Source organism: Chiloscyllium plagiosum, chromosome 20 (assembly GCF_004010195.1).
Source record: "Chiloscyllium plagiosum isolate BGI_BamShark_2017 chromosome 20, ASM401019v2, whole genome shotgun sequence".
NCBI lineage: Eukaryota > Metazoa > Chordata > Chondrichthyes > Orectolobiformes > Hemiscylliidae > Chiloscyllium > Chiloscyllium plagiosum.
The window spans coordinates 19,116,005-19,140,561 of record NC_057729.1 but is presented as its reverse complement, the minus strand read 5'-3'; the positions used below and the strand labels follow the sequence as shown (position 1 = coordinate 19,140,561).

The window sequence follows — 24,557 nt, the reverse complement described above, 5'->3', positions numbered from 1 at the left end:
TTCTGATTGAATAAAAGTGCACAAAAAAATAAATTTAGAGATAATTATGTAACTGTATGGTATGGGAAATTAAATATGACTGAACAGTGTGGAGAATGCACTTTTCTGAAGTGAAGACTCCAGTTATAAATTTAGAGATGTGTACAGAGGTATCTACAGTGCATTTAATCCTTTCATTTCACAGTTGGAAGAAATTATTGCTATAAATGATGAAAAGAAACAGAGGGGGAGTCATTTTCTTAGCCCTGGCATACTGTTACCTTTCAACTTTATGAGTACACAAGAGACATCCAAATGAGATTTTATTTTAAAAGGATGCGTCAAGGGACCAAAATGTTAGGTTTTTTTAAAAAATCTGACTTATACTTTGAAAATATTCTTATATTTCAGTTGCACCAATAGATTTAATGAAGGAATTTAATCTTACCATCATCCAGATATGCCTGGTCAAGGTTCTGCGGTTCTTGCTTCACTGTGACTCCAGTAACTGTAGTTTCCTTCTCCTGTTGATCCAGTATCAGTGGGAGCTGAGATGGTGAAGCACCATTTTTTGAGACCTTCTGGATTGCATTGGATGTTTGCTGCTGTTGCTGAATCACGGCTGCATATTGATTTGGGCTATTTTTTTGCACGTGATGTTGTGGTGTAGTGGACCGCACAATGGGCACATGTGCATCACTCTCTGAATACACCTGGCGTTGGTAGTCCTGCTGGGTGCTGTATCTCAACTGTTGGCTGGTTGGTGAATGGTGAATCATAGAAGATAGCTGCTGATGGGTTGGGGAGTGTTGGATCAGAGACGCTTGATGATTTGTTGGAGAATTGTGGATCATGGAAGAAGACTCATGATTGTTGTGGGAATGATGAATTATGGTGGAAGACTGATTGGTTGGAGAGTGGTGTGTCATAGAAGACTGGACAGGTGACCCAGCATGCACCAATACTGATTTGTGAGCATCTTGAATTATGGGAATGGATGGCACCATCACTGCAGTTGGTTGATAGCCAAGATGATTAGGACTGCCACCTTTGGATCTTTGATAGACAACTCCTGTTGGATTCTGCTGCTGATACTTTGAATCATGTGAAGAAAATCCAGTACGACAGGAAGCCAAGCTTCCTGCAAGGCAGGAAGTGGGATTAGTGACCATTACAGGGGTCATGACTTGTTGTGTAGAATAAAACTGAGACATGGTTCTATGATGTACAGTGCTGCAGAATATGGTGTCTTCACACTCATCTGTTGGCTCTGTTTTAATTATAGGCACTGAAATAAATTACATAAAAACATTTTACCCTCAGCTCTCATTAAATTTTTGAAAGCAAAATGTAGGCACAATCCAAATTGCATAATCTATTAAATATATAGCGTTTAAAAAGTTCAGGGCTTATAAATTAATTGGTGTTAAAGTAAACTTAAGCAAAGGCAATCAGGCAGGAAAGTGTGTGTGGGGAGGGTGGGTGAATAGGAGCAAAGGACACAAGTTACACAAAGACCATCAGTGACACTTGGTTTGAATGTGAAGCCAGAAAAATACTCACTCATCTCGCAGCTCCACATTTAAGTACTCCTCTTATCTAAACATTATGTTGACAATTTGCGGCTGCTCCTCTAAAATTTAAGTTAGTTTGCACGTAGACCTTGATTTTCAGAGTGTAACTAGCTGAGGACTACATTTGTTCAGGGTGAGACATTTATGCATAGAGGACCTTAAATGGGTGTCTGGCCTCTTATTTGTAAATGCAAAGGGCCTAATGTCCTTTTCAAGGACAGAGGTGTCAGCTTTTCTCTTGCCTGGATCAAAATGAGGCACAGCATACCTCTGTTTCATTATAAGCCTGTATTATCTGCTGATTAAGCTGGATGTATCTATTTAGCATGAAAAAAAAAGGTATGGTGCTATCACATTTCTAGGCTTAAATGTTTCACAAAGAATTTTGATTTGATTATATTGCTTTTTTTAAAAATTTACTTGTGGTGTCACTAGATGAGCTAGCATTTATTGCCTGTCTCTAGTTGTCCATGAGAAGATGGTGGTGAACTGCTTTCTTGAACCACAGCAGTCCATGTGCTGTAAGTAGACCCACACGCTGTTTGGATATGAATTCCAGGATTTTGTTCTGGTGACACAAGAAATGCTGATATAGTTCTAAGTCAGTGGCTTGGAAGGGAATTTGAATGTAATGGTGTTCCTATGTATTTACTGCTCTTGATTTTTTCTCGATGGAAGTGATCATGTGTTTGGAAGGTGCTGTCAAAGCATCAAGTGTCACATTATTTCATGTGAAATTATTCTTTTTTTTTAAAGCAAGCATATCTTCAAATGCATTCTATGATTAGAATATGCAATGGTATTACATGTTTAGTCTCAAACTGACCAATGCATACCACGCAATGAGACACCAGTCAGGAGAGATTTTGCAAATTAAGACAGCATTTTAAAAGTGATTAAGGACCTTCTCTATTCTTTTTGTTTAAATGTTTCAGCTTCTGAACTTCAGATCACTCTCTTAAGTGAAGCTTAGCTACTTTAAGTTTCTAGTGCAATTTCGCTGGCTCTGATAACTCAGTATTTCTCTGATAGCAAGTCAGATTAGCAGAAAATTGCTTCAGGAACGAAACTCTTCCTGCGACTTCATAGGTTGATCCTCATATCTCCAAAAAGCAGTTGCACATATCAATATTACAACTTGTCACAACTTGTAACAACAAAGTACCTTACTGGAAAATAGATGATCAGCAAACATTAAAACAAATGTTTTAATGCTTTTCAATTCAAAACCATAAAATTATCAGTTTTTAAATCAGACTGGATGTATGCAGTAAACCTCCCTAACAATGTGAACTAAACTTAACTGAATAAACATCTCAAAAGATTGCAACCAATCCAAATCAATTTGACTCAAATCACCTAAAATTGCTGAACAAGCCCAGTTGATTAAATGCCCGAGTTGCTGAGGCTTCCTGGATTTTAACTTTCAGCTATATGCAAAACTAACCACCAGTCTTGCACATAAGTAACAAAATGTGCACAATGTGTATTTGTTTGAATGTGGCTTGGCTTTTGCCTTAAGCTTTAGGGAAGGCTAAAAAAAAATGCTTGCCAACATTTGTATTGAGTTAGCCTGGAGACATGATTCAGACTGCAGCTGGGTTATTAATTCAATTCCTTGGGGCAGATTTTCCTCTCCCCCTATGCCCCAGTGTAAGTCAGATGGGCAACATGTTTCATCCAAATGCCAACTTGAACTTGGCTGAACCCAAACACCTTTCCGGGTTCAGCTGTATTAAATGCTTAGGACGAGAGGTGCATTGATGTCTCTCCAAGTCATTTACCTGCAGGGAGATACGTAAATCTCTGTGGTTGGCTCCTTTTCCTTTTTCCATTAACAACACAGAAGTTCACTTTAGCTGGTGTGCGGATATGTTGGTTCCGATAGCGTGGAATTTCAACAAAAAGAATGTTCTAAATAGCAAAAAAGCAGAACGTGAAAAATATAGCAATTGTATGGCACCTGGTTCATTATTTTTGCCATACTATAAAACTCTGTAAAATAAAGCAAATGACTTATTTTAATCAGGATAAGCAGCAACTAGGTTAATGAGATTTTCCTTCCCAAAATTTTAAAAATTGTGGTTGTAGTGCTCAGTTTATAAACCTGAACAGTAATTCATCTGAAAATATACATGCTGTGTTCATTATTAACTTTTGCTGTTTAATTTGTTTGCAAACATTAAGGAGCTCTGTATCCAACATTTGCAGACATCACATCTTCGCTGTTGCTGCACAACTGTCCTACCTTGGTCTGTTTGGTAGCCAACAGTCAACTGTACAAAGTCAAGATTCTCACAGAAATTTCCTTGCTCTTGATCTTGTCTGATCTATAATTCATTGCAGCTCTTAAAGAGCAGGATATAATAGTTTCAACACACTGTCCTTTGTATGTGGTAGGCAAAACAGCACCAAGGACAGTAAAGTCAAAAAGGGCTGGTGTGATATTCTAATTATTTTCAAAAGGACACCAAAAAGATTTTGAAACTGAACCGTGGAATGATTAATGCCATTATGTCCTCAGGATTAACTGTATTGAGAATTTCAAACCGTAGTCTGCACTTATTCTCTGACTGGAAGCAGTATATTTTTTCACTGAGGGAATGGGAAGTCAGAATAATTGACTTCAGTTATGGAGAGCCATTGATAAAGATCTTTGAAGAGGGTTACAAACCTGCCCTCTTAAGGAGGAGTAAATAGAGCACATGCTGCATTGTGCAAGGGTCCAAAAAGGAGAAAAGTAACTCTTTTCTTTACAAACATCTATAACAGTAAAAACCTGTAATCATGAAGCATTTAAGCAAGTTAATTATGTGAAGAATATATGATTAGGTTATATGTTCATATTTTCTGCTATGCAGCTGGAAACAAAAGCTCCTTTAATAAGATACAACAAAAGTAATTGCACCCTACGGTGAAAATAGTTACAATCATAGAATCACTACAGTGTGGAAATAGGCCATTAGGCCCAACAAGTCCACACTGACCCTCCGAAGAGTATCCCATCCAGACCTACTCCCTTACATTTACTCCTGACTAATGCAGCTAACCTACACATCCCTGAACACTATGGGCAATTTAGCATGGCCAATTCACCTAACTTGCACATCTTTACACTGGAAACCCAGTACACCCAGAGGAAACCCACACAGACAGTCACCCAAGGCCTGAATTAAACCTGGTGAGGCAGCAGTGCTAACCACTGAGCCACCGTGTTGCCCCTATCATTCTATCATTACTGACATCTTTCTGTAACTTCACAGAACTTTATATTACTCCTAATTAGAGTTATGTACAGTAATATCATTTCATTATTGCTTAAAAACAAAAGAATTGTGATCTAATCAATCATCCTTAGCATTTAGTTGCTCATCAATGCAATTTTATAAAAGTCTAAAATATTAGTGTTAAAGGATTCATGCAAATTCCATTGTCAAAAAAACTTCAACTTCTTCGAATTGGGTTTTCTATTTTTTGTCCAGTCTTCAGCTGACACAAATATTACCAACATTTATTGATGGATGCAGACAGCAGGAGTCTTGGCTCACCCATCTCAGGAGAAAGTCCCAGCAGATGTGGGGTTTTATTTCTGGGTTGTTGGGGACTTGATAATTCAGGTTGGGCCTACCACACTGTAAGAGTTTGGAGAAGGCAAAGGGGTTAAAGTGAGCTGCTCAAAGGGCCTGTACCTGGAACTTTGTCCTGATTGAAAAATGATATCAAAACGGAGAATAGCCCTCAAAACTTCGTCCCTCTTCACCTCCCATTCATTCCAATGCCCCATCCATGTCAACACATGCCACCTCATCCACCCCACAGACCCATCTTGTCCCCTCATAACCTTTGTTTTATATTCGCAGCTGGGAGCCCAGAAATCCATTAGCCTGTTGAAATGGCTATGCCCCAGAGAAAACAAATACCCAATTAACAACTCATTTCTTGTAATATGTTCTGTCAATTACACAAAGTTTATTCAAATTAAGAAGGTTTTAAATGTTTGCAGGTCCTGCTATTGGTATTTTAAGTAAAATGGATGATTAACACTTTCACTGGCTTTTAATCATCTTTAGGATAAAGAGAAAGTCACGAATGAATGACTTTTTTGTTAAATGTTTTTCTCATGCATACTTTTGTTAGCATAAGGTTCACTATTACTATGCAGAGTACATGAGTTGGGGGATGGGGCAATGGGTATAGGAGAGACATAGCTTGTCATGGAGGGAATGATGAGCCGGGGGTGAGTGGAGGGGCTTATATTGACATAAAGGGCATGGATAAGGCTTTCTAAATGAACCTTTTATAAGTTTCATCCAGATTATGACTCATAACAGCTCCGAGGGACTGTGAAATAAGAGTTGTTTAATGTGTTTTTGTGAAAATTACAGGGACTAGGAAGTATCAATCCCTGCAATGGAACCGTACAACTCAGGAATGCTGGCTTGTGATCTGTACCAGTCAGCACCCTTAATCAGCACTGGGGCCACAGGGACGAGGAATCCAAGCCTCTTTTCAGACAGTGTCTCCCGTTCCAGGAAAATCAAGCCCTTGATCTTCCAAACTTCTGTTGCATTAAGCAGGACTGAGAATTCTAATTCTAATGTGCTGTTAGATTGAGAACTAATATAGGTTGAGCAAGAACAGGAGCAAATGATATGCAAGACTTACTGGAGGACAAAACATGCACACTGAACTTTGAACAATTTATAATTTCTCGAAATAGAGACCAAGAAGCATGAAAGACATGTTTGAGCAACATTGGTGTTGAGGCTGGGATGAGGTGGGTGAACAGGAGCCTGAATCTAGGTACTTTGTAAAGTTTGAAGCTAACTTCCAGGACAAGCAGGTGGCTATACATGCTGGTTGAGTCTGAATGGACGCCAATAAAATCGGCATGCAGTTAGTGGCATGGCAATGGAATGTCGAGCTTTCATCTTTCAAATGTTCATCTTCAGAAAATTTTAACTCATCTACAATTAGTGGCAGTGATTTAATGAAGTTGAAGGAAACTTGTTGAAGAACAGGAGGAGCCCTTTGCTACCTCTTTTAGGGAAGACTTGCCACTCTAAGTGACATTCAGATATGTCAGTGGACAGCAGTCATTCTCCGCAATCAAACCAGCAGTGAAAGCCCCACCCACCAAAAGCTGCCAACTAATCGGAGACCAGCAGCTATACTGAACAGCATGGTCATAGGGAAGGTAGCAGCTGCTGCTGATGTGATGCCTACCAGAGACTTAGTATTGTTACTGGATCCCAGGCCACATGTGAGTGATGCTACGGGATAGAGGGCTCATGGGGAGAATGTCAGGGAGGAGGGAGGGGAGAAGGCATTAATGACCCACATAAGGACCTCAATTTGCTGTTGAATGTAAAAACCATCCTCACCATCAGCGTCATCAGAAATCATCCAATTAAATACCCCTGACCTCCACACCAAAATTCCTGCCAACTACATTCGGCCTTATATTTCAAACAAGTTGTCTGACAGCATAAAGGTGGTAGCTAGAGTTATGGACAGTTCTGTAGCAATAGAACTGGGTGCCACGTTTAAAAATGGAAGCAGTGATGTAAACAGCCAGTGATGATGACACCACACATTATTGTTTTAAACAAAATAATGGAAATTACACACAAGCTACAGACTAACTAATATTCAACATCATTACAATGGCTATTTAACTAGAAAAGTATATTTGTTTTAATCTGCCCAATAACAAGTTACTTCTTAAATGTGAAGATTTTTGGTTAGTTCTGAATTATCTGTAATCCTAGCAATGCTGTATTAGTTAATGGCAGTTGAATAAAAAGATTTTTATGTAAAACCTAAACCTTATCAGCAATTTTAATCAGTTTCTGACAAGTTTGTAATACTTACAAGGGTTAATTGTATTTATTTTAATGAGCCAATATCTTCCTGTCATTAAACATTAACGGAAATCCTTTCCTCAACAGATTCTTGTCATTTGAGGGAGAATGCCCTTGCAGCTTCATACTTACAGGTTGGCTTTTATCTTTATCCACTGTTGCCTCAACCTCCCATATCTGCTGTCCATCTGAAAGAAATGTTTGAGCACAACTGAGATTGAATGATATAAAAGCATTATAATTTAATTATTTTTAACATAGCAATGTTCAGTTTCAAACATGAATTCATGTCACTGGGTGCATTTTAAGAGACCATGCTTGCGAAAAACATCAACAACTGCATAACCAGATGATATTTCAGCCTATTACATGTGGAAGAGAAGGTGAGAAAAAATAAAGGAAGAGGGGTGTAACATCTTGTTAGAAGTGATGCCCCACAATGCACAAAGGACACCTCCTCAAAGAACATTCTCCTCCTTTCGTTTCACCTTTTAAACAATTGTGAATAAAAATGGTTTGCCCACTCCCACACATATGCCTATGCAATCCATAGTATAGCAAGGGTAATAGAGTATTCAAGTCAGTTAGCTTGGTATCAACCTCAATTACGTGCTAGTTATTCATTTAAAAATGGCAGAGCGGTTGCCAATTTCAGGTCTGCCCACCTATTATACTTTGTGGAACTTACTGAAATGAGCAATGCAAAAGAGATAATTCATAATCATGTTATAAAGAAGCTTTTAGGAAAACGTGGCCAGAATATGATAACATCTTACATTAATTTTGAATGTGATGCAATTCAATCAGAAACTAAGGTATTAAATTTTAATACATATAAGCTATGGGGGGTGCAAAATGGGTTTTGGTGCATTGGGGAACTACATTAAAACTACACAGATAATATACATATTTTATAACAAAATATTATCCGACAAGTTCTTTTAGGCACACAAAACAGCAAAGAAAACATTTCAATTGTGGCTAATAAATGAAATTATAGATTCTGTTAAATCAAAGCAAGAAGCCTTCAAGATTGCCAAAAAAATGGTAATCCCAAAGATTTGGAACATTTCATGATTCTGTAAAAGTGGGCTACAAGTCGGATTAATAATACTTACAGATTGTGTCTGACAGAACAGGGAGCTGTAGGTAAAAGCTTCCAATACAAAGAAATAACATACAAAAACCACAAGCTAAATGAATGTAAAATTAATGGCAGTATGTCACAATTTATATCTGAAATCAATGGCATGAATATTACATGGAGAAAGTGAGGACTGCAGATGCTGGAGATCCTTGGGTGCTGCCTGACCTGCTGTGCTTTTCCAGCAACACATGAATATTACATGCCCATGCTTGCTGTGTTTTGGGCAGGGTGCACATAACATAGATCTGAAGCCCACCACTTTCTCACGTTTACCCGAGCTCACCTCCAAAATACAGAAGGTGGATGGGTTGCAAAATCAGCACTCATTTGCCATATGGAAATGAATAATTAAAGGTCCACTATAGACTCTTATTGATACGATTGTTGATGTTGACACTGCCAGCCAATCAGATATAGTACTGCAAGGCTTGTGGACTGGTCACTTTAATTTCTGTCCCATTGTAATTTCCTCCATAGGAAAAAGGAGTAGGCCATTCAGCTCCTCAAGCCTGTTCCACAATTCAATGTGATCATAGCTGATCTGCAGCCTAACTCCATATTTCTGTCATTGGCCCATATCCCTTAGTACCTTTGCTTAACAAAGATTTTCACGAACTCATATTTAAAATAAACAATGAATCCAGTATCTACTGTCATTTGTGGAAGAGTGTTCCAAGCATCTACTACTCTTTGTGAATAGAAATGCTTCCTAACATCTCTCTGAAATGGTCTGGCCCTAATTCTTAGAATATACCCCATTGATCTAGAATCCCCAACCAGTAGAAATAACTGTTATTTATCTAACCTTTTTCTCTTCTATCAATATCTTGGAGATTTCAATCAGATCAACCTTAACTTTCTAAAATTCTAGAGAAAAACAGGCTTAATTTACATAATGTCTCAACATATTTAACCCCTGTAATTAACTCCATTGGAATTAGAATGAAGAGAGGTTTGGAAAATAATAGATGCGTCTTTTCCCATTACAACAAGGTCTCTGTGAAATTTTTGGTCATTACAATAATTTAGACAGTACTGCCCATTCTGGCCACTGGCTGAAAACTTGTTAGAGGGGGTGATGGGTGTACGGGGAGAGGAATCAAGGATCTCCGTTGCCACTCGAAGGCGACGAGCACCTCTTCAAGAGAAGGTGTAAGGAAGCTGAGGAAATTGAAAAAAAAAACTTTGGAACAGATCCAGGCAGATCACTGATTGGAAACCAAAGTTCACACAACAGACAGAGGGAAAGAGAACCTGCTGACCCTGAAGGCTAGAACCCTTCCAGATATTTCCTTCACCAATGAAATGTGGTCAATATAGGAATTCAGCTCCTAGACGGTGTGCAATGCCAAAAGAAACTCAATATTTTTACCACAATAGTCAAGGTAACAATATTCTCTGCTTACACCCTTCATTCTCACAAGAATGACTTCAATAACCTTCCTTCACTCTTTTGCAATGCTTGCACCACATTTTATATTTGGTTGAGGCAGACACATTTTATTTAAGTGTCCTAAAGCTTAGAAGTTTTAATTACAGTTTAACACCATCTGCTGCACCCTAAACAACTATGAAGAAGTCCTATTCAATACGATAGACAGCGTAGTTCTGACACCTTACACCTGTGAAACAGACATGACACCAATAAAATTTCCAGGCAATTATTTAATGAAGCAAAATCACAATTTTTATCCATATTCCCACTGAAAACTGTTGCTGAAATGATTAACGTTGACATTCCAAAAATCAACCATTATGTCAACTGAAGCACTTCACAAAATTCAATCGATAACTTAATACAGTAACCTTGAAACTGGGCTTTTCAAATATTAGTTTCAGAGAATTAGCTCCAAGTGCTTGAGTGAAATTTCTTTTACTGCTGCATTTAAAAGGAGAAACAAATTTGGAAAGATGAATTCCATTTGAACTTGTTCAGCTTTTGCCCACTAATGGTTTTAATTTAGAGTTCTATTTATGTTGGATGCTGTTGTCCCTACACATTATTTTTTCTCCGTAGAGCAGGTGTTGTAATTTAGGGAAATCGCCCTGACTCACATTTATCAGAATTTTGCACTTTCAATTGACATAAACCACGACTTCATTGCAAAGAATATTCTAATTATTGGTTGAAATAAAAAACCCAAGAAGTTTTGAATGATGACATTAATCTATTATATTACATTGTACTAAAGCTGATTCTAATTCTTTTCATGAAAAGTCCCATACAATGACTAATTTCTAATTATTCACCACATGCCATATATTTTAGGAAACTGTAATTATAGCTATATTTGATATATTTGGAAACACGTAACATTTGATTTTCTTTCTGGTTAGAAGGATTCCATTTAAATCAATACCAAACAGAAAGTGTAACTGTTCTGAGAAGCAACTGGTCTCACAACATAATTTTCAAACAAACTGTCTATTTTTAAACTCATATTTGGGAAATTTTAAAGCAGAAGACTGATCTTGTGAGGCTCCTCCTGCAGCCTGGAACCATGTGGGAGGTTTCAGGTCCAATTCGCTGAGCACCACGTTTTGTGACACACAATTTTGTGGCACAGAGTGAGGCTGCACTACATGCAAGTGCAAGCCTCATTAACATTATCCTATGATTAAAACCAGATCCTCAAGTCAAATCCCATGATTTCAAGCAAGGCTGCATTCACAGCATATATCTCACCTACATGAAAATATTTGCAGCAGCACCATTGGGATCCGGTCTACTCAAATAAACTTCTTATGTGCTGACCACAGTCGAATTGCTGGCCAGTACTTGCAATGCATTTTGTTCCATATATTATTTGGTTTTTTCCGTCTATTCTGTCATTTTTTTTATGATATCCTCCCATCACTGTTATCTTTCTCATTATCCTCCAAGGCTGCTGCTGTTAGAACCAACTGAACTGACAAAATGAGAGGTCCAGAAGATGTTACTACAAGTCATGTCACAGAATCATATGAAGTTGTATCTCTGAAGGAAGCTATTCAGCCCACTGTCTCTCTTTGTTAGCTCTTTGCTAGAACAATTCCCTTAATAGACAAGCAAGGAGGCTGGAAGAACACAGCAAGCCAAACAGCATCAGGTGGAGAAGTCTTTCCCTTGCCTTGTCTGTTTCTCAGGTTGAAACATGTTTCTAACTTTCAATTAAAAGACAACGTACTCTGCCTCAACCATTGCCTGTGTTTGAATGTGCCAACAACCCTCTACGTAAGTAAACTGCCCCACCTTTTCTCCTCACTCCCCTAATAGCCCCCAATCGCTGATTCTTCAACCACAAGAGATATGTTTTACTTGTTTATTCTCTGAAAAACTCTTCTATTCTGCAAAAGATTTCTATCACTATATTATACATCGCTACTCACTTACAGATAAATATCCATTTCTTTCAGTCACATTTGAACTCATGCCAAATGGTAATTTTGTGAAGACCTGAATCATATATCTGACAGCAGTGACATTTAGACTGTACCATAAATGCACTGAAGTTTCCCATTTTGAGGCTAAATTATTTTTATGGAGTTTCAGGTGGTTGTCCTATTATGGCTTACAATGACTTTTCTCAGTATCTTCCTCTCTATGCCTTATTAGTTATGCAACTAGCCTCACTGGCAACCTTCTTGTGCAATCATGTCACAGGAGTGCCAAAATTCCCACCTCTGCCACAATCTTCTAGTATACAAACCACCGGCATTTTATCCAAATCCCAAATGCACAGCTCTTCAGGTCCTGGAAGCCAGGAACCATCTTCCACACTGTTCTCAGAGGAAGTTGGAGTGTGTCAGAAAGGGAAGCTGGCATCCTGGTTTCTAAAGCTCCTAATGGATGGAGTGGTCAAGAAGAGGGCTATCCTTTACTCAAAAGACCATGAGAGGAGGCCAAGGCCAAATAACCTGGACACAGACAGTGGCTTGATTCAGTATTGTCTTTAGCATCAGATGGAATGCACAGCAGTGCAGGAAAAAGGTCAATGATCTTCTGTGCTCCACAAAAACAGATCCACTGTCTTCTCTCTAACTTTAACCCTACACAACTCTACGCACAAATCTCACCAATGCACAAGGACTGCAAACCTCACTATTGTGTGCAGCATTTACACTCAACTATTCTCACACTTCATCCTTCACAACTACTAATCCTTCCTTCCTGCCCATTAGCCAAAAAGGTATCCCACAGGGACTTTTAGCTTCCAAGTGAACACAAAGTGAGTGAGCTCTAAGAAATTAAGCTAAATTTAACACAAAGTGACCTTCCAGGAGCATTATGCACAGGGAGACATACTCTATTGGAAAATATAGTATTTAAGTAACTTCTGTCCATGTGAACCATTTGCTTAATATTAAATGAATCTTACTCCATAGCAGTGGAAGGCTAATCTTGATTCACACCAGAAAAATGCTTCATTAAGTAAAACTTTATTTGGAGCTGCAGGTGTTGGAATGGGTGTACAAAGTTAAAAATCACACAACACTAGGTTATAGTCCAACAGGTTTATTTGGATATTAAAAATTATCTCAGTACAACTGCCTCAATAGGTAGGGTTGTAGAGATGAATATCTGAATGGTGTGTTCAAGAGTGAATGAAAGTTTCATGAAAAGAATGAAATGCATATAAACTGGATGTTAAAGCAGTCTTGTGGCACAATGATAGTGTTCATCTCTCTGGGCCAGAAGGCTTGGGTTCAAGTCTCACTTGCTTTAGAGGTTATGTTCAAACAGTTTGATTTATATATCTATAAACAGAAAGTTATCAATAAAAAGGAATAACTGAGGAATACAATGAAACCACTATCTTTTACACCAATGACCTCAATTTGATGAATTAAAACCATTTTTATAACCTCTTGAGAAAATCCAGCTGTAATAACCTAATCCTAAAATTATCTCTAAACAAGAAAATTGTCAGTTTATCACAGAAATACAACAGGTATCAGTCAAAACTTATACTGGAGCAGTAAGGGTGATCTGAGTTTGGCTTATAGAATACCTCTGTAGAGGCACTGAGTCATGGAGATACCCAGCAAAGAAACAGACCCTTTGGTCCAACTTATCGATGCCAACCAGATATCCTAAATAAATCTAGTCCCATTTGCCAGCATTTGGCTCATATCCCTCTAAACCCTTCCTACTCATATACCTATCCAGATGCCTTTTAAATGTTGTAATTGCACAGCCTCCACCACCCCATCTGGCAGCTCATTCCATACACACACCACCCTCTGTGTAAAGAGGTTGCCCCTTAGGTCCCTTTTAAATCATTCTCCTCCCACCCTAAATCTATGCCCTCTAGTTTTGGACTCCTCCATCCCAGGGAAAGAAAGCTCATCTATTTAGTCTATCCATGCCCCTCATGATTTTATAAACCTCCATAAGGTCACCCCTCAGCCTCCGACACTCCAGGGAAAATAGTCTCAGTGTATTCAGCCTCTCCCGATAGCTCAAACCCTCCAAACATGACAACATCCTTGTAAATATTTTCTGAACCCATTCAGGTTTCACAATGTCCTTCTTATAGGAAGGAGAACAAATTCGCACGCAGAATTCCAAGAGTGGCCGAACCAACGTCCTGTACAGTCACATCATGACCTCCCAACTCCTGTACTCAATGCACTGACCAATAAATACCAAATGTCTTCTTCACTATCCTATCTACCTGTAGAACAAACAAACTGTTGTGCACAATCTAACCAAGCAGTACATAACAAACCTGAGATCTTTTGATGTAAATTACCAGCACTAATTATCTCTGAAACTGAAGAATGCAAAATAATAATTAAAAGATGAATGAGGAATTTATTACAAGTAACTGGATCATCAGAAAAATTTAATTTATGTTTCATAAGAATATAATGTAAATAATGTCACTAGCATTGATTTCGAATCAAATCAAACCTTTGCCAAAACATTGTTTGGCTGAGATCTTATAGTGAGCGGGAACAATCATTTAGCTGAATTAATTATAGCCCTTTATCCAATTTTGCTGCAAATCCAGGAATGGACTTCATTTAATGAATGAATGAATGGTTCTATTAATTTGAGTGGGAGCTAACAGCCCTAACAGTTAAAACAGTAGTCATCAGCATATCCATTGTTGAAAGTCAAACCATGCCTCCTGCAATTTTTAGAAGAGATTGGCTACCATCCAACCACAACAAAGGCTTTACCAAATTAAAACCAGCACTAATCCAGGAATTCCCTTCAGTTTGAGTCACAACATCATGTGTGATGGCTTTCAATTCCCTGGACTGCATAAGGAGGCACCCTTTTAGGTTTATTTCCACACCCTGCCATTCTACAAAGATATCTGTCTTTTCAGAAATGCTTTTCAGTACGAGATTCCATTCAAATGAATAATCTACTGGTCCAATGAACTCAAAATTGACACACCAGGGAGATATAGACTGAAATGTTAGTGCACTGAATCACACGATTTCTGGCCACGTTTTAACTATAATTCACTTTAACTTGCTATATTTTTATTAGACATCAGTTGAATGCACTCATTGCAGCTATGTGTGTTGCAGTGTTGATGCCGGTGTGCTCAGTGATGGCTAAGAACAACATTCATGTGAAATACCTGCAAGAACTCCATCCCATTCTCCCAATTCCTCTGCCTCTGCACATCTACTCAGCTGTGGAGACATTCCACTTGTGAGCATCCCTGATATCCACTGATTTCGAACAACATGCTTTTCCCCCCTCTGTCATCCAGACAGCCTTTGGCCGCATCACCTCTATTCTGTTCCACCGCTCTAAAATCCCCCCAATGCAATAAAGATACACACCCCCTTGTCCTCACCTACCACCCGACCAGTCTCCGCATTCAACACATCATCCTTAAACACTTCTGCCAACTCCAACTAGACCTCACCACCAAGAACATCTTCTCTTCCCCACCCCTCTTTGCAATCCACAAGGACCGTTCCCTTTCAACAGTTCTTGGTTTGTGTCACTCTCCCCACCAACCCCACTGAACTCCCAGGTACCTCCCCCTGCAACTGGAAAAGATGCAAAACCTGACAGTACACCACCCCCTTTATGTCCATCCAGGGCCCCAAACAGTTCATCCAGGTGAGACAGATGTTCAACGGCCTCTCTTCCTAATTCACTGCATCAGGTGCTCACAATGTGGTCTTCTCTACATTGGGGAGATCGAACATAAACTTAGAGAATGGTTGACGTAGAATCGCAGCCAGGCCCACAGGTCTGGTCAGCCTCCCAGTTACCGCCCATTTCAATTCCCCTTCCCACTTCCTTTCCGACATGACCATCCTTGGCCTGCTCCATTGCCACAACGAACCACACAGCAAATTGGAGGAACAACACCTCATCTTCTTCCTGGGCAGCCTACAGCCTGGAGGACTCAACATTGAATTCTCCAATTTCAAATAACCTCCCTCCCCATCCCCTGACTCCCTTCCCAGCCCCTCCCCATCCATTCCACTGCTCCCTGCCACCAACTGGATTCATTCCTCCCATTGACCAACCAGGTCAAACCCTCGACCTGTCTTCACCTATTCCCACTTCACCACTCTGCCTCCACCACACCCTTTAGCTGCAGCTTCCCCGACACCTGTCCCCAGTCCTGAAGAAGGGTTACACCCAAAACCTTGACTTCTCCACCTCCAGATGCTGCCTGGCTTGCTGTGTTCTTGCAGCCTCCTGCGTGTCTACTTTGGATTCCAGCGTCTGCAGTTTTTTTTTCTAACCACAGATAAAGTTTAGGCTATTGATTTTAAAACCCAGAGTGTCTGTTCCTAATACATTCAAGATGGTGCTTTGAGTTATGTGCACATGTGCAAATGCCTTCCATGTATGTCTCAATCAGGCTGTTCTTGTGAATTTATGATAGTGTCCTGTGCTCTAAGCACTGAGATGAATCTCTGCTCTTGGTTTAGATGCAGTGCTTTCTAGGTATACAGACTTATGTTGTGCTGTTCTGTTATAACGATGCCCCATACCAATTAAATGTGTGTGTATAACGTGGATAGATCCCTGTTTAACTCTAATGATTCTCCTGTGCCATTTTAAGTTATGGAATGGGAAATGGATATGTCTTGTTGTTTTCCATTTTCTGGCAGGATACTACTTTAACATTTCCTTAATAGTTGGTCTGTTGCAGTTGTAAAGTCCCACAGTGGGAACTGAATAGTAAAACTGTTTTATATATACACTGGCTGTAGGTAGAATATTGTTAAGAGTCAAAGTTGAAGATTGATTTTTGGGGAGTCACTGGTTTTAACACCTGGATTGATCTGAACAGAGGAGACAATTGAGTTCTTGTTGGTGTGATTTGATGTATAAGCCTGTAGTGCTCCATCGAGCAGTAGTAAAGGTCACAAATATAGCTTTGCATTTGGCTATCTAGATTAGCACTTTTCAACTCTCATAGTGTCATATCACTGACATTGTCTAAGCATCGATTTAATCAAACCAACTTACACTTCTTGCAATTTTTATATGTATCTCCTGGTTAATAACATGCTGAATGAAGCCATAAAATTTAAAGCTGGATAAAAGATATGGTGAAATGAAGTAATTATTTAAACAATTAAATAAAATGTTTATAAATAGGCCTTTATGGACTGCATCAAAATGCTACAGCACATTTAAATGACTCCTGACCAATTGCCTTTCAGCTACCTAGCTCTAAGGAAATTAGGTAATCATACAGCCTGGCTCTATTGTCACAATTAAATAGAGGAATTTGGAAATCCATTACATAATAGTTTAGAGTTAGCTAACATTCTTGTGATAAAAGGTTTTCATCAAAGTGGCCAAGTGGGTTCCAAATTTATATTATCACTTTAGCAGATTTCAATTTTATTCAGGAACGCCCAACCTTTTAAAGCAGGGACTCGATATATTGTAACTACTAGGGGGCTGAGCTGTATACTGTATAGTTAAATCACAGAATTATGATTTATCACAAACTCTCACTGCCGCTTGTACTTTTCTCAAACTATTCTCACCTCTTTTACTCTACTTCTGTATCTCTATTCCCTCTGCTTCTCATTCCCTCTGTACCATGTCTGTTCTTGTATTTCTCTCATTTTATCACTTTTCCATTCCAGTCTATGTCTTTCTCTTTTCCATTAATATCTCTCTCTTCCTCCATTTTGACCACTCCACCTTTGTCATTATGAAAGAGGAAAACTGATGCATCAGGGCACAGAGAAAGCAGATGGAATACAGGCTAAAGGATCAGTTATTAATACACATACACAGAGCTCAGCACTGCCTTGTGCTAGTGGTCAGTGAGGAAATGTATGACTACTGGCGTGTTCAGGATTTGCAATTCTGTAGTTCTGTATAAATCCTTTTAATGATTGTTTTGGGTTGCCCTAAAATTACTTTCACCGACTGAAACCCTTTCTCTTATTTCCAAGACTTTTGAGTGGTGTTGGCAGAAACCTCCAGAAAGACTAGCAGACAGACAATTGGCCTTCCAGTGGAGAATGAAAATAAAAGTAGTGCTTCTGTCTTCTTCAGCTGCAATATAGTGGGATTAATACTCCTCTGATTGTAATCAACATCTTCACTCTGGATCAATCAGCTCCCAATCCAGATCAAGTTGCAGAACCGATGATACTGCAGATTCTGTTTAAAAATAACTCAGCAGTGCTACTGATAATGAAACATGGATGTCAGTTTGTTTCACTGTGACAGAGAGCTAACAACACAACTTATACCCCTCATTTCTTGCTATCAGACAATCTGTTTGTGCTAGAATATTTTTCAGAGCAATGTTGCTTATTCTGAAATTGCTTTCAGCCCATTTGATGTGGTAATGCCAGCGAGTTTCAGCTGAGGATCTTTAGGTTATACCACATGATTCTCAATTAATAGGCCTATTCAGTTGAAGCATTGAAGCTGGCATAGCATTCTGTTGTCCTCCTTTGGTGAGTTAAGAAAGCAGAAAACAGCACTAAGTCCAAGCTCAGTCAAAGAGCTGCAGTTGTTAATGAAGCCCACAATGCAAATGGTGCAGCAAATCCACTCAGCTTTGAACTAATGAGAAAATTAGCTGGAAGTGACCGTGGGCTGTTTTATAGTTAAGACCGGGGTAGCACAGTGGTTAGCACTACTGCCTCACAGCACCAGGAATCCTGGTTTGATTCCAGCCTCAGGTGACTGGCTGTATAGAGTTTACCACTTCTCCCCATATTTGTGTGGGTTTCTTCCCACAATCCAAAGATGTGCAGGTTAGGTGAATTGGCTGTGCTAAATTGCTCATAGTGTTCAGGATGTATAGGTTAGGTGCATGAGTCATGGGTTAATGTAGGGAAATGGGTTTGATAGTCCAGGAATTAGTGTACAAAGTTAAAAATCACACGACACCAGGTTATAGTCCAACAGACTTATTTGGAAGCACCAGATTTCAGAGTGTTACTCCTTCATCAGGTGGTTGAAGGAGTATTGCTTCCAAATAAACCTGTTGAACTATAACCTGGTGTTGTGTGATTTTTAACTTTGTACATCCCAGCCTAACACCAGCATCTCCAAATCAGAAATTAGTGCTCTATGTAGTAAGTATTGGATAGGCAACCTTGTGGGTGTTTCACTCCTTGCCCCCATCATGGAGAAAGTTGACTGGATCAGGCACCAGTTGGGTACTTAAGCTGTCCAGTGAGCTCTTCATCTAATTAGAAGACTTACTACTGAAACCCTGGCTGACATGAGGCTACTAGCTAGTCACTAAGACTAGGCCATGTGTTACGTAGCCAATGAAGATTAAAAATTAGAATGCACTCAAGTACAAGAGGAGAATGAAATGTGTACAAAGTTACCATTCTCTGGTGTTATCTGAGGTATAAAAACCTGAATTAAAAAAAAACAAATATGAAAACAACGAGCCAAGGAGAAAGGGGGAAGCATCCAGATCTAAAGGTCTTATCTCTGTAAAGAGCCATATAGAGAGCAGGTAAGTCTGTCTTTTGGGTGGAGATAATAAAATTGAGGAGGGTAAACAAATTCAAGGCAAGAGAAGGCTTTCAACAGCCATCCCCTTACCTCCTATCCCTGACTTGATTAGTGCCCAATGGGACAAGTGCATGTCCCACCAACTTGGTAGATATGTTACTTGGTTGGCTTCTTGCTGGGAAGGAAGCCAGTTAGAAAGACAAGAAATGGGGTTGGTGTGGTTTGAGGCCCTTAAGTAGCTGTTAGTTGACCGAATCAGTGGCTGGTTGAGAAGAAGCTTCTTGCACAGAAGTTAATTGCTGAAGCAGCAGGAAAGGGACAAAAATCTCTCCAAACCACCCAATTAGCTGCCTTTCCCACCATCTTCCTTTTGCAGGGAGGGGATAATCACATGCAAAGAAAGAGATGAATTGTCTCCCACCAAACTTGGCACTGAGGCACATTTTCATCTTTGTTGATGGTCACAGAGCATTTTGTTGAGCAATCTTTCAACCCTTGATCAATTCTCAGCATATTTCTGGATTTGGTTCAAAAATAACAACTTTTATTTATACTATGGCTTTAAGATTAAAAAATGTCTCAAAACACTACAGATTGACAGAAAATAAATGGGAATTGAGCCAGGAAGAGAGAGATTAGTAGAGGTATCCAACGGTTTGAACCAAACTGGTGGGTTTAAAAGAAGATTAAAAAATATGAAAGGGAATTGAGAAGCAGATAGATTAGCAGTTAGAATTCCAAAGAACAATATTCCTAATAACAGTGGCTAAAGGCTGAATGATTGAACAAAAAGTGGGATGATTTACAAAGGGGCAGCATTTGAAGATTGAGGAAGGGAGTAACTTAAAATTGAAGGCGATTGCAGCAAATTGGGTGTAGTGATGATGAAGATTTTAAATTGAATGCATCCAGGAAAAGGGATATGAAGATTACTGATGATGGAAGTGATGAACGAGTACAAGTTAGTAATGATCAGGAGTAATTTCTTGATTCAGGAAAGATTGAGAAAGAGAGGCCAGCATAGACGATACTGAATTAACTTTGGACGTGACAGTTTGAGGCATGGATTTTGAGTTCCATGTAATGCAGGCGACGTATATGTGGATGTCATAAAGTCATACAGCACGGAAACAGACCCTTCGGTCCAATCAGTCTATGTCGAATATAATCACAAACTAAACTAGTCCCAATGATACAAAGTACAGCCTGAAACTAAAAACCTTAGTATCAAGAAAAGAGTTCAGACATTCATCACTGAGATAAGAGAAGTTTCATTCTTACAAGAATTCCTCACTGTAGCATCAGCTGTTTCATCAAAAACCCTCCCTCTATCACTACCAACTGCATTCTTTGATGTTCCAATGAATTTTGTATTTTGAATTCTAACAATCTAATTTTTCAAGTCTTTATTTACATTTACATTTCCTTTTACCAGACAGCATCCTAAGAATATTTTTGTACTCCCTTAAACTTTGATGGCTACCTTATTTGTAGAACCCAATGCTGCATCTAATATTCTTGGAGGGCTTGTGATTTTATCCAAGCGTATTATTATCTTTTTTATATCCCATAAATACTTTGATAAAACTTGTAGTTCCATTAGCTTTTGTAAGAAAATAATCCAACAATTTCTTTGGACCTATTCCCAGCTAACTTATTCCACATTGTTCAAAAGTCTGAAATAATCTAGTTACGTGTTCCAATGTTTGAACAGGTTTTGTCCTTTTCTCTATGGATCTTAACTTTTTGATATTGTGGTTACTTCTTCCAAGGTACTGACCCACACTTAGGTTTTCTAACCTGAGTGCATTTTACTAATCACTGCCAGATCAAGCTATATTGCCACATTAGTTAACTGTTTGAAAGTGTAGTAGGTTGAATGATAATTAATATTATATGTGAGAGATGGATAGATAGGATTACAACCAGACTTGCATGCAGCAAACATCTTGAACACACATTTCTCTACACTGAAGAAAATAACAGCACTTTCAAAAGAAATGTCATCAACTGGGTCAGCACTTTCCCACCAACAAAATCCCCAAATAGCAATAGTTCAAGTTCTAAAATGAAGTCACACCTTTTAAAAACATTTTTTAAATAAAAAGCAAACAATCAGGGTGGTCAATTCAAAACTGGCAAACTATATCTCTGAAGGAATCAGTGCACCTCGTTTAATGATGCTTTACTCCTTATTCATTATTATGAGTATCATTTGCAGTTAAAAGACTGAAAGATCATATAGAGCTTCACCTCAGATTTAATTTTAAGCTTGTGATCCATGTTTTGTGGAGCTGAAATTAATAGTTTACTCAAGATAACCTATGCTGTACTGCAAATTGAAAACTTCAGATGGTTTTAATAGCACAAATCTTTTCTCAAGTTAATGGACTGGATTTTCCCATTGACTTTGGAACTTCAATATCAGGACCAAATGGAGGTCCCTAGCTGGCTACAGTTGGGCCTACATCCCTCAGGATGGTGGCAGTTTCCAGGAGGCATGCCAATTAATTGACCATCTCTGTGATTGCCATCTTGTAAAGCACAGTGGATGGGTCCACAATGCTGCTGGACCAGAGGGCTGCAACAATAGAATTTTGTCAGCATCAATGGGAGGAAAAGATGGCTTGTGGTTTGGTTCCACTTTGAGTACTGTTTAGCTCTCCCTTCGGGTAACTTGGGATCTGTACTGGATTGGCAAGGATGACCTATGAATGATTTGCGTCAAATTCCAAGATGTTTCTTCAAAACTCCTTTACTTACGTTATAGTACATGCTACAGTTCTCAGTACATGCACTAACCACTGTTACAGACTCTTCTGTCTGTCTTCTCAGGCTTTCGCAAATGACTGCTGATGTTATGGTTACATCATGATACACATCACTTTCTGCTACTATAACCATTAACCCATTGCTCTCTGATGGACACTATTAACAGGCAGGCTAAGGACTGCAAGAGCAATTCAAAATGGAGGTACTTTATTGTAGAACAAACACATCCATACAAAAACAGACATGAACAAACCCACACAAACAATCATATACCCTCCCCCTCCACCATACAGGATGCTTTTAGTAGATAGATACCTGTATACGAGAGACTAATTGAAAGAAGAGCCCACAGTTAATGACCCAGAAATTTCTGGAAATTAAAATTAAGCTTGCAGTCAATGAGTTAGAGTGATATGCTATGAGTTCTGATTTGTCACAAATTGCTGGACAATTTGATCCACTTCTCTATTAACCTTAACATTGAATCATTGAATCAAAGAGCTGTACAACATGGAAACAGACCTTTCAGTCCAACTCATCCATGCTGACCAGATATCTTAAATTAATCTAATTCCATTTGCCAGCATTTGGCCCATATTCCTCAAAACCCTTCCCACGCATATACCCTCCATATGTTGTATACATTGTATTTGTACCAGCTTCCACTACTTCCTTTGTCAGTTCATTTCATACATGCACTACCCCTGCATGAAAACATTGCCCGTCAGGTCCCTCTCATCTTCAACCTATGCCCGCTAGTTTTGAATTCTCCTATCCTGGGGAAAAGACCTTGACTATTTACCCTATCCATGCCCCTCATGATTTTCTAAACCTCTATAAGGTCACCCCTCAGTTCCGATGCTCCGGGGAAAATAGACCCAGCCCCCTTAGCTGGGTCCCAGCCTCTCTGTATGGCTTAAACCATCCAAACCTGGAAACATCCTTGTAAATCTTTTCCAAACTCTTTCAGGTTTCACAAAATCCTTCCTATACCAAGGAGACCAGAATTGAATGCAGTATTCCAACAGTGGCTTAACCAAAGTCCTGTACAGGTGCAACATGACCTCCCAACTCCTGTAATCAATAGGATCTCTAGCATTGTGTGCCTCCATCATGAAATTGCTGCACTTATATCATTAATATAAATTAATCTCATTGCAGCCATTTAGAGTTGGAAATTCATGCCTGAAGGACCATGATACGAACATGATTTATTGTTGTGTCTCATATCTCTACTTGGTGATCCAAAAAGGAAATGATGAAATTGCATAATCTTATTTTCAAAACCAGCAAATTGTTTCTAGAGATTTCCATTTTAGAATTCTGCTTTCACTTTTCTGTCTTGTATTCTTTCTGCCTTGAGCACTCTTTCACTCAGTCTCAAATAACTTTAGGCAGAAGTGGGTACTACAGATGCTGGAGATTAGAGTAAAGTTTAGAGTGGTGCTGGAAAAGCACAGCAGGTCAGGCAGCATCTGAGGAGCAGGAAAATCAATGTTTTGGGCAAACGGTCTTCATCAGGAATGGTGATGAAGGGCTTTTGCCCGAAACGTTAATTTTCCTGCTCCTCAGATGCTACTCGATCTGCTGTGCTTTTCCCGCACCACTCTAACCTTGACTCTAATCTCCAGCATCTGCAGTACTCACTTCTGCCTAGTTGATTTTAACCTCACTGCGAATCCTCTTCCAAGAATGCCTACATTAAAGAAGTTCTCCTCCTCTCTCTACAAGGATCTCAGTGAGTCTCTCTCAGTGCAACCCCCAGGTCATCTCCTCTACCCTGAACCTCTTCAGCCACGTCCAGAAACAGACTCGCTACCACAGCCACATCTCTAAAGATCTTTGATGAATTTCTGCATCTCTTAGACAGTACCACTGTATACTACTGAGCATTGATGATGGAGGGAGTGGATGCATGTGGGTGTGATGTCAATCAAGTGGGCTGTTTTGTCCTAGATGGTGTTAAGCTTTTTGAGTGTTGATAGCATTGCACTAATCCAGGCAAGTGGGGAATATTCCGTCAAACTCCTGACTTGTGTCTTGTAGCTTGTGGACAGGTTTAGAGATAACAACAAAGTCAGTTACTCATCACAGTATTCCTAGCCTCTGACCTGCTCTTGTAGCCACTGCATTTATTTGGTGAGTCTAGTTGAGTTTCTGGTCAATAGTAACCCCTCGGCTGTTCCCTGAATACACCTGCAGGGATGTCCTGGAGCTGAGATTACTGGCCTCCAAAAACCACAATCATCTTCCCATGTACAAGGTATGACTCCAACCAGCTAGTCATGAGTCAT

The 24,557-nt window shown here is 39.3% G+C and overlaps 1 protein-coding gene across 2 annotated transcripts in view; it reads right to left on the bottom strand.

Annotated features, from left to right (window-relative positions):
• nfatc2a (nuclear factor of activated T cells 2a) overlaps nucleotides 1-24,557 on the bottom strand; it is a 141,282-nt gene that overhangs the window by 56,282 nt on the left and 60,443 nt on the right. For both annotated transcript variants that reach the window (XM_043710246.1, XM_043710247.1), the window contains exons 7-9: nucleotides 7,550-7,605; nucleotides 3,338-3,467; nucleotides 428-1,267 (exon numbers count right to left, since the gene is read on the bottom strand). In XM_043710246.1, the coding sequence (XP_043566181.1) occupies nucleotides 428-1,267; nucleotides 3,338-3,467; nucleotides 7,550-7,605 (1,026 nt within the window). The remainder of the gene's footprint in view (nucleotides 1-427; nucleotides 1,268-3,337; nucleotides 3,468-7,549; nucleotides 7,606-24,557) is intronic.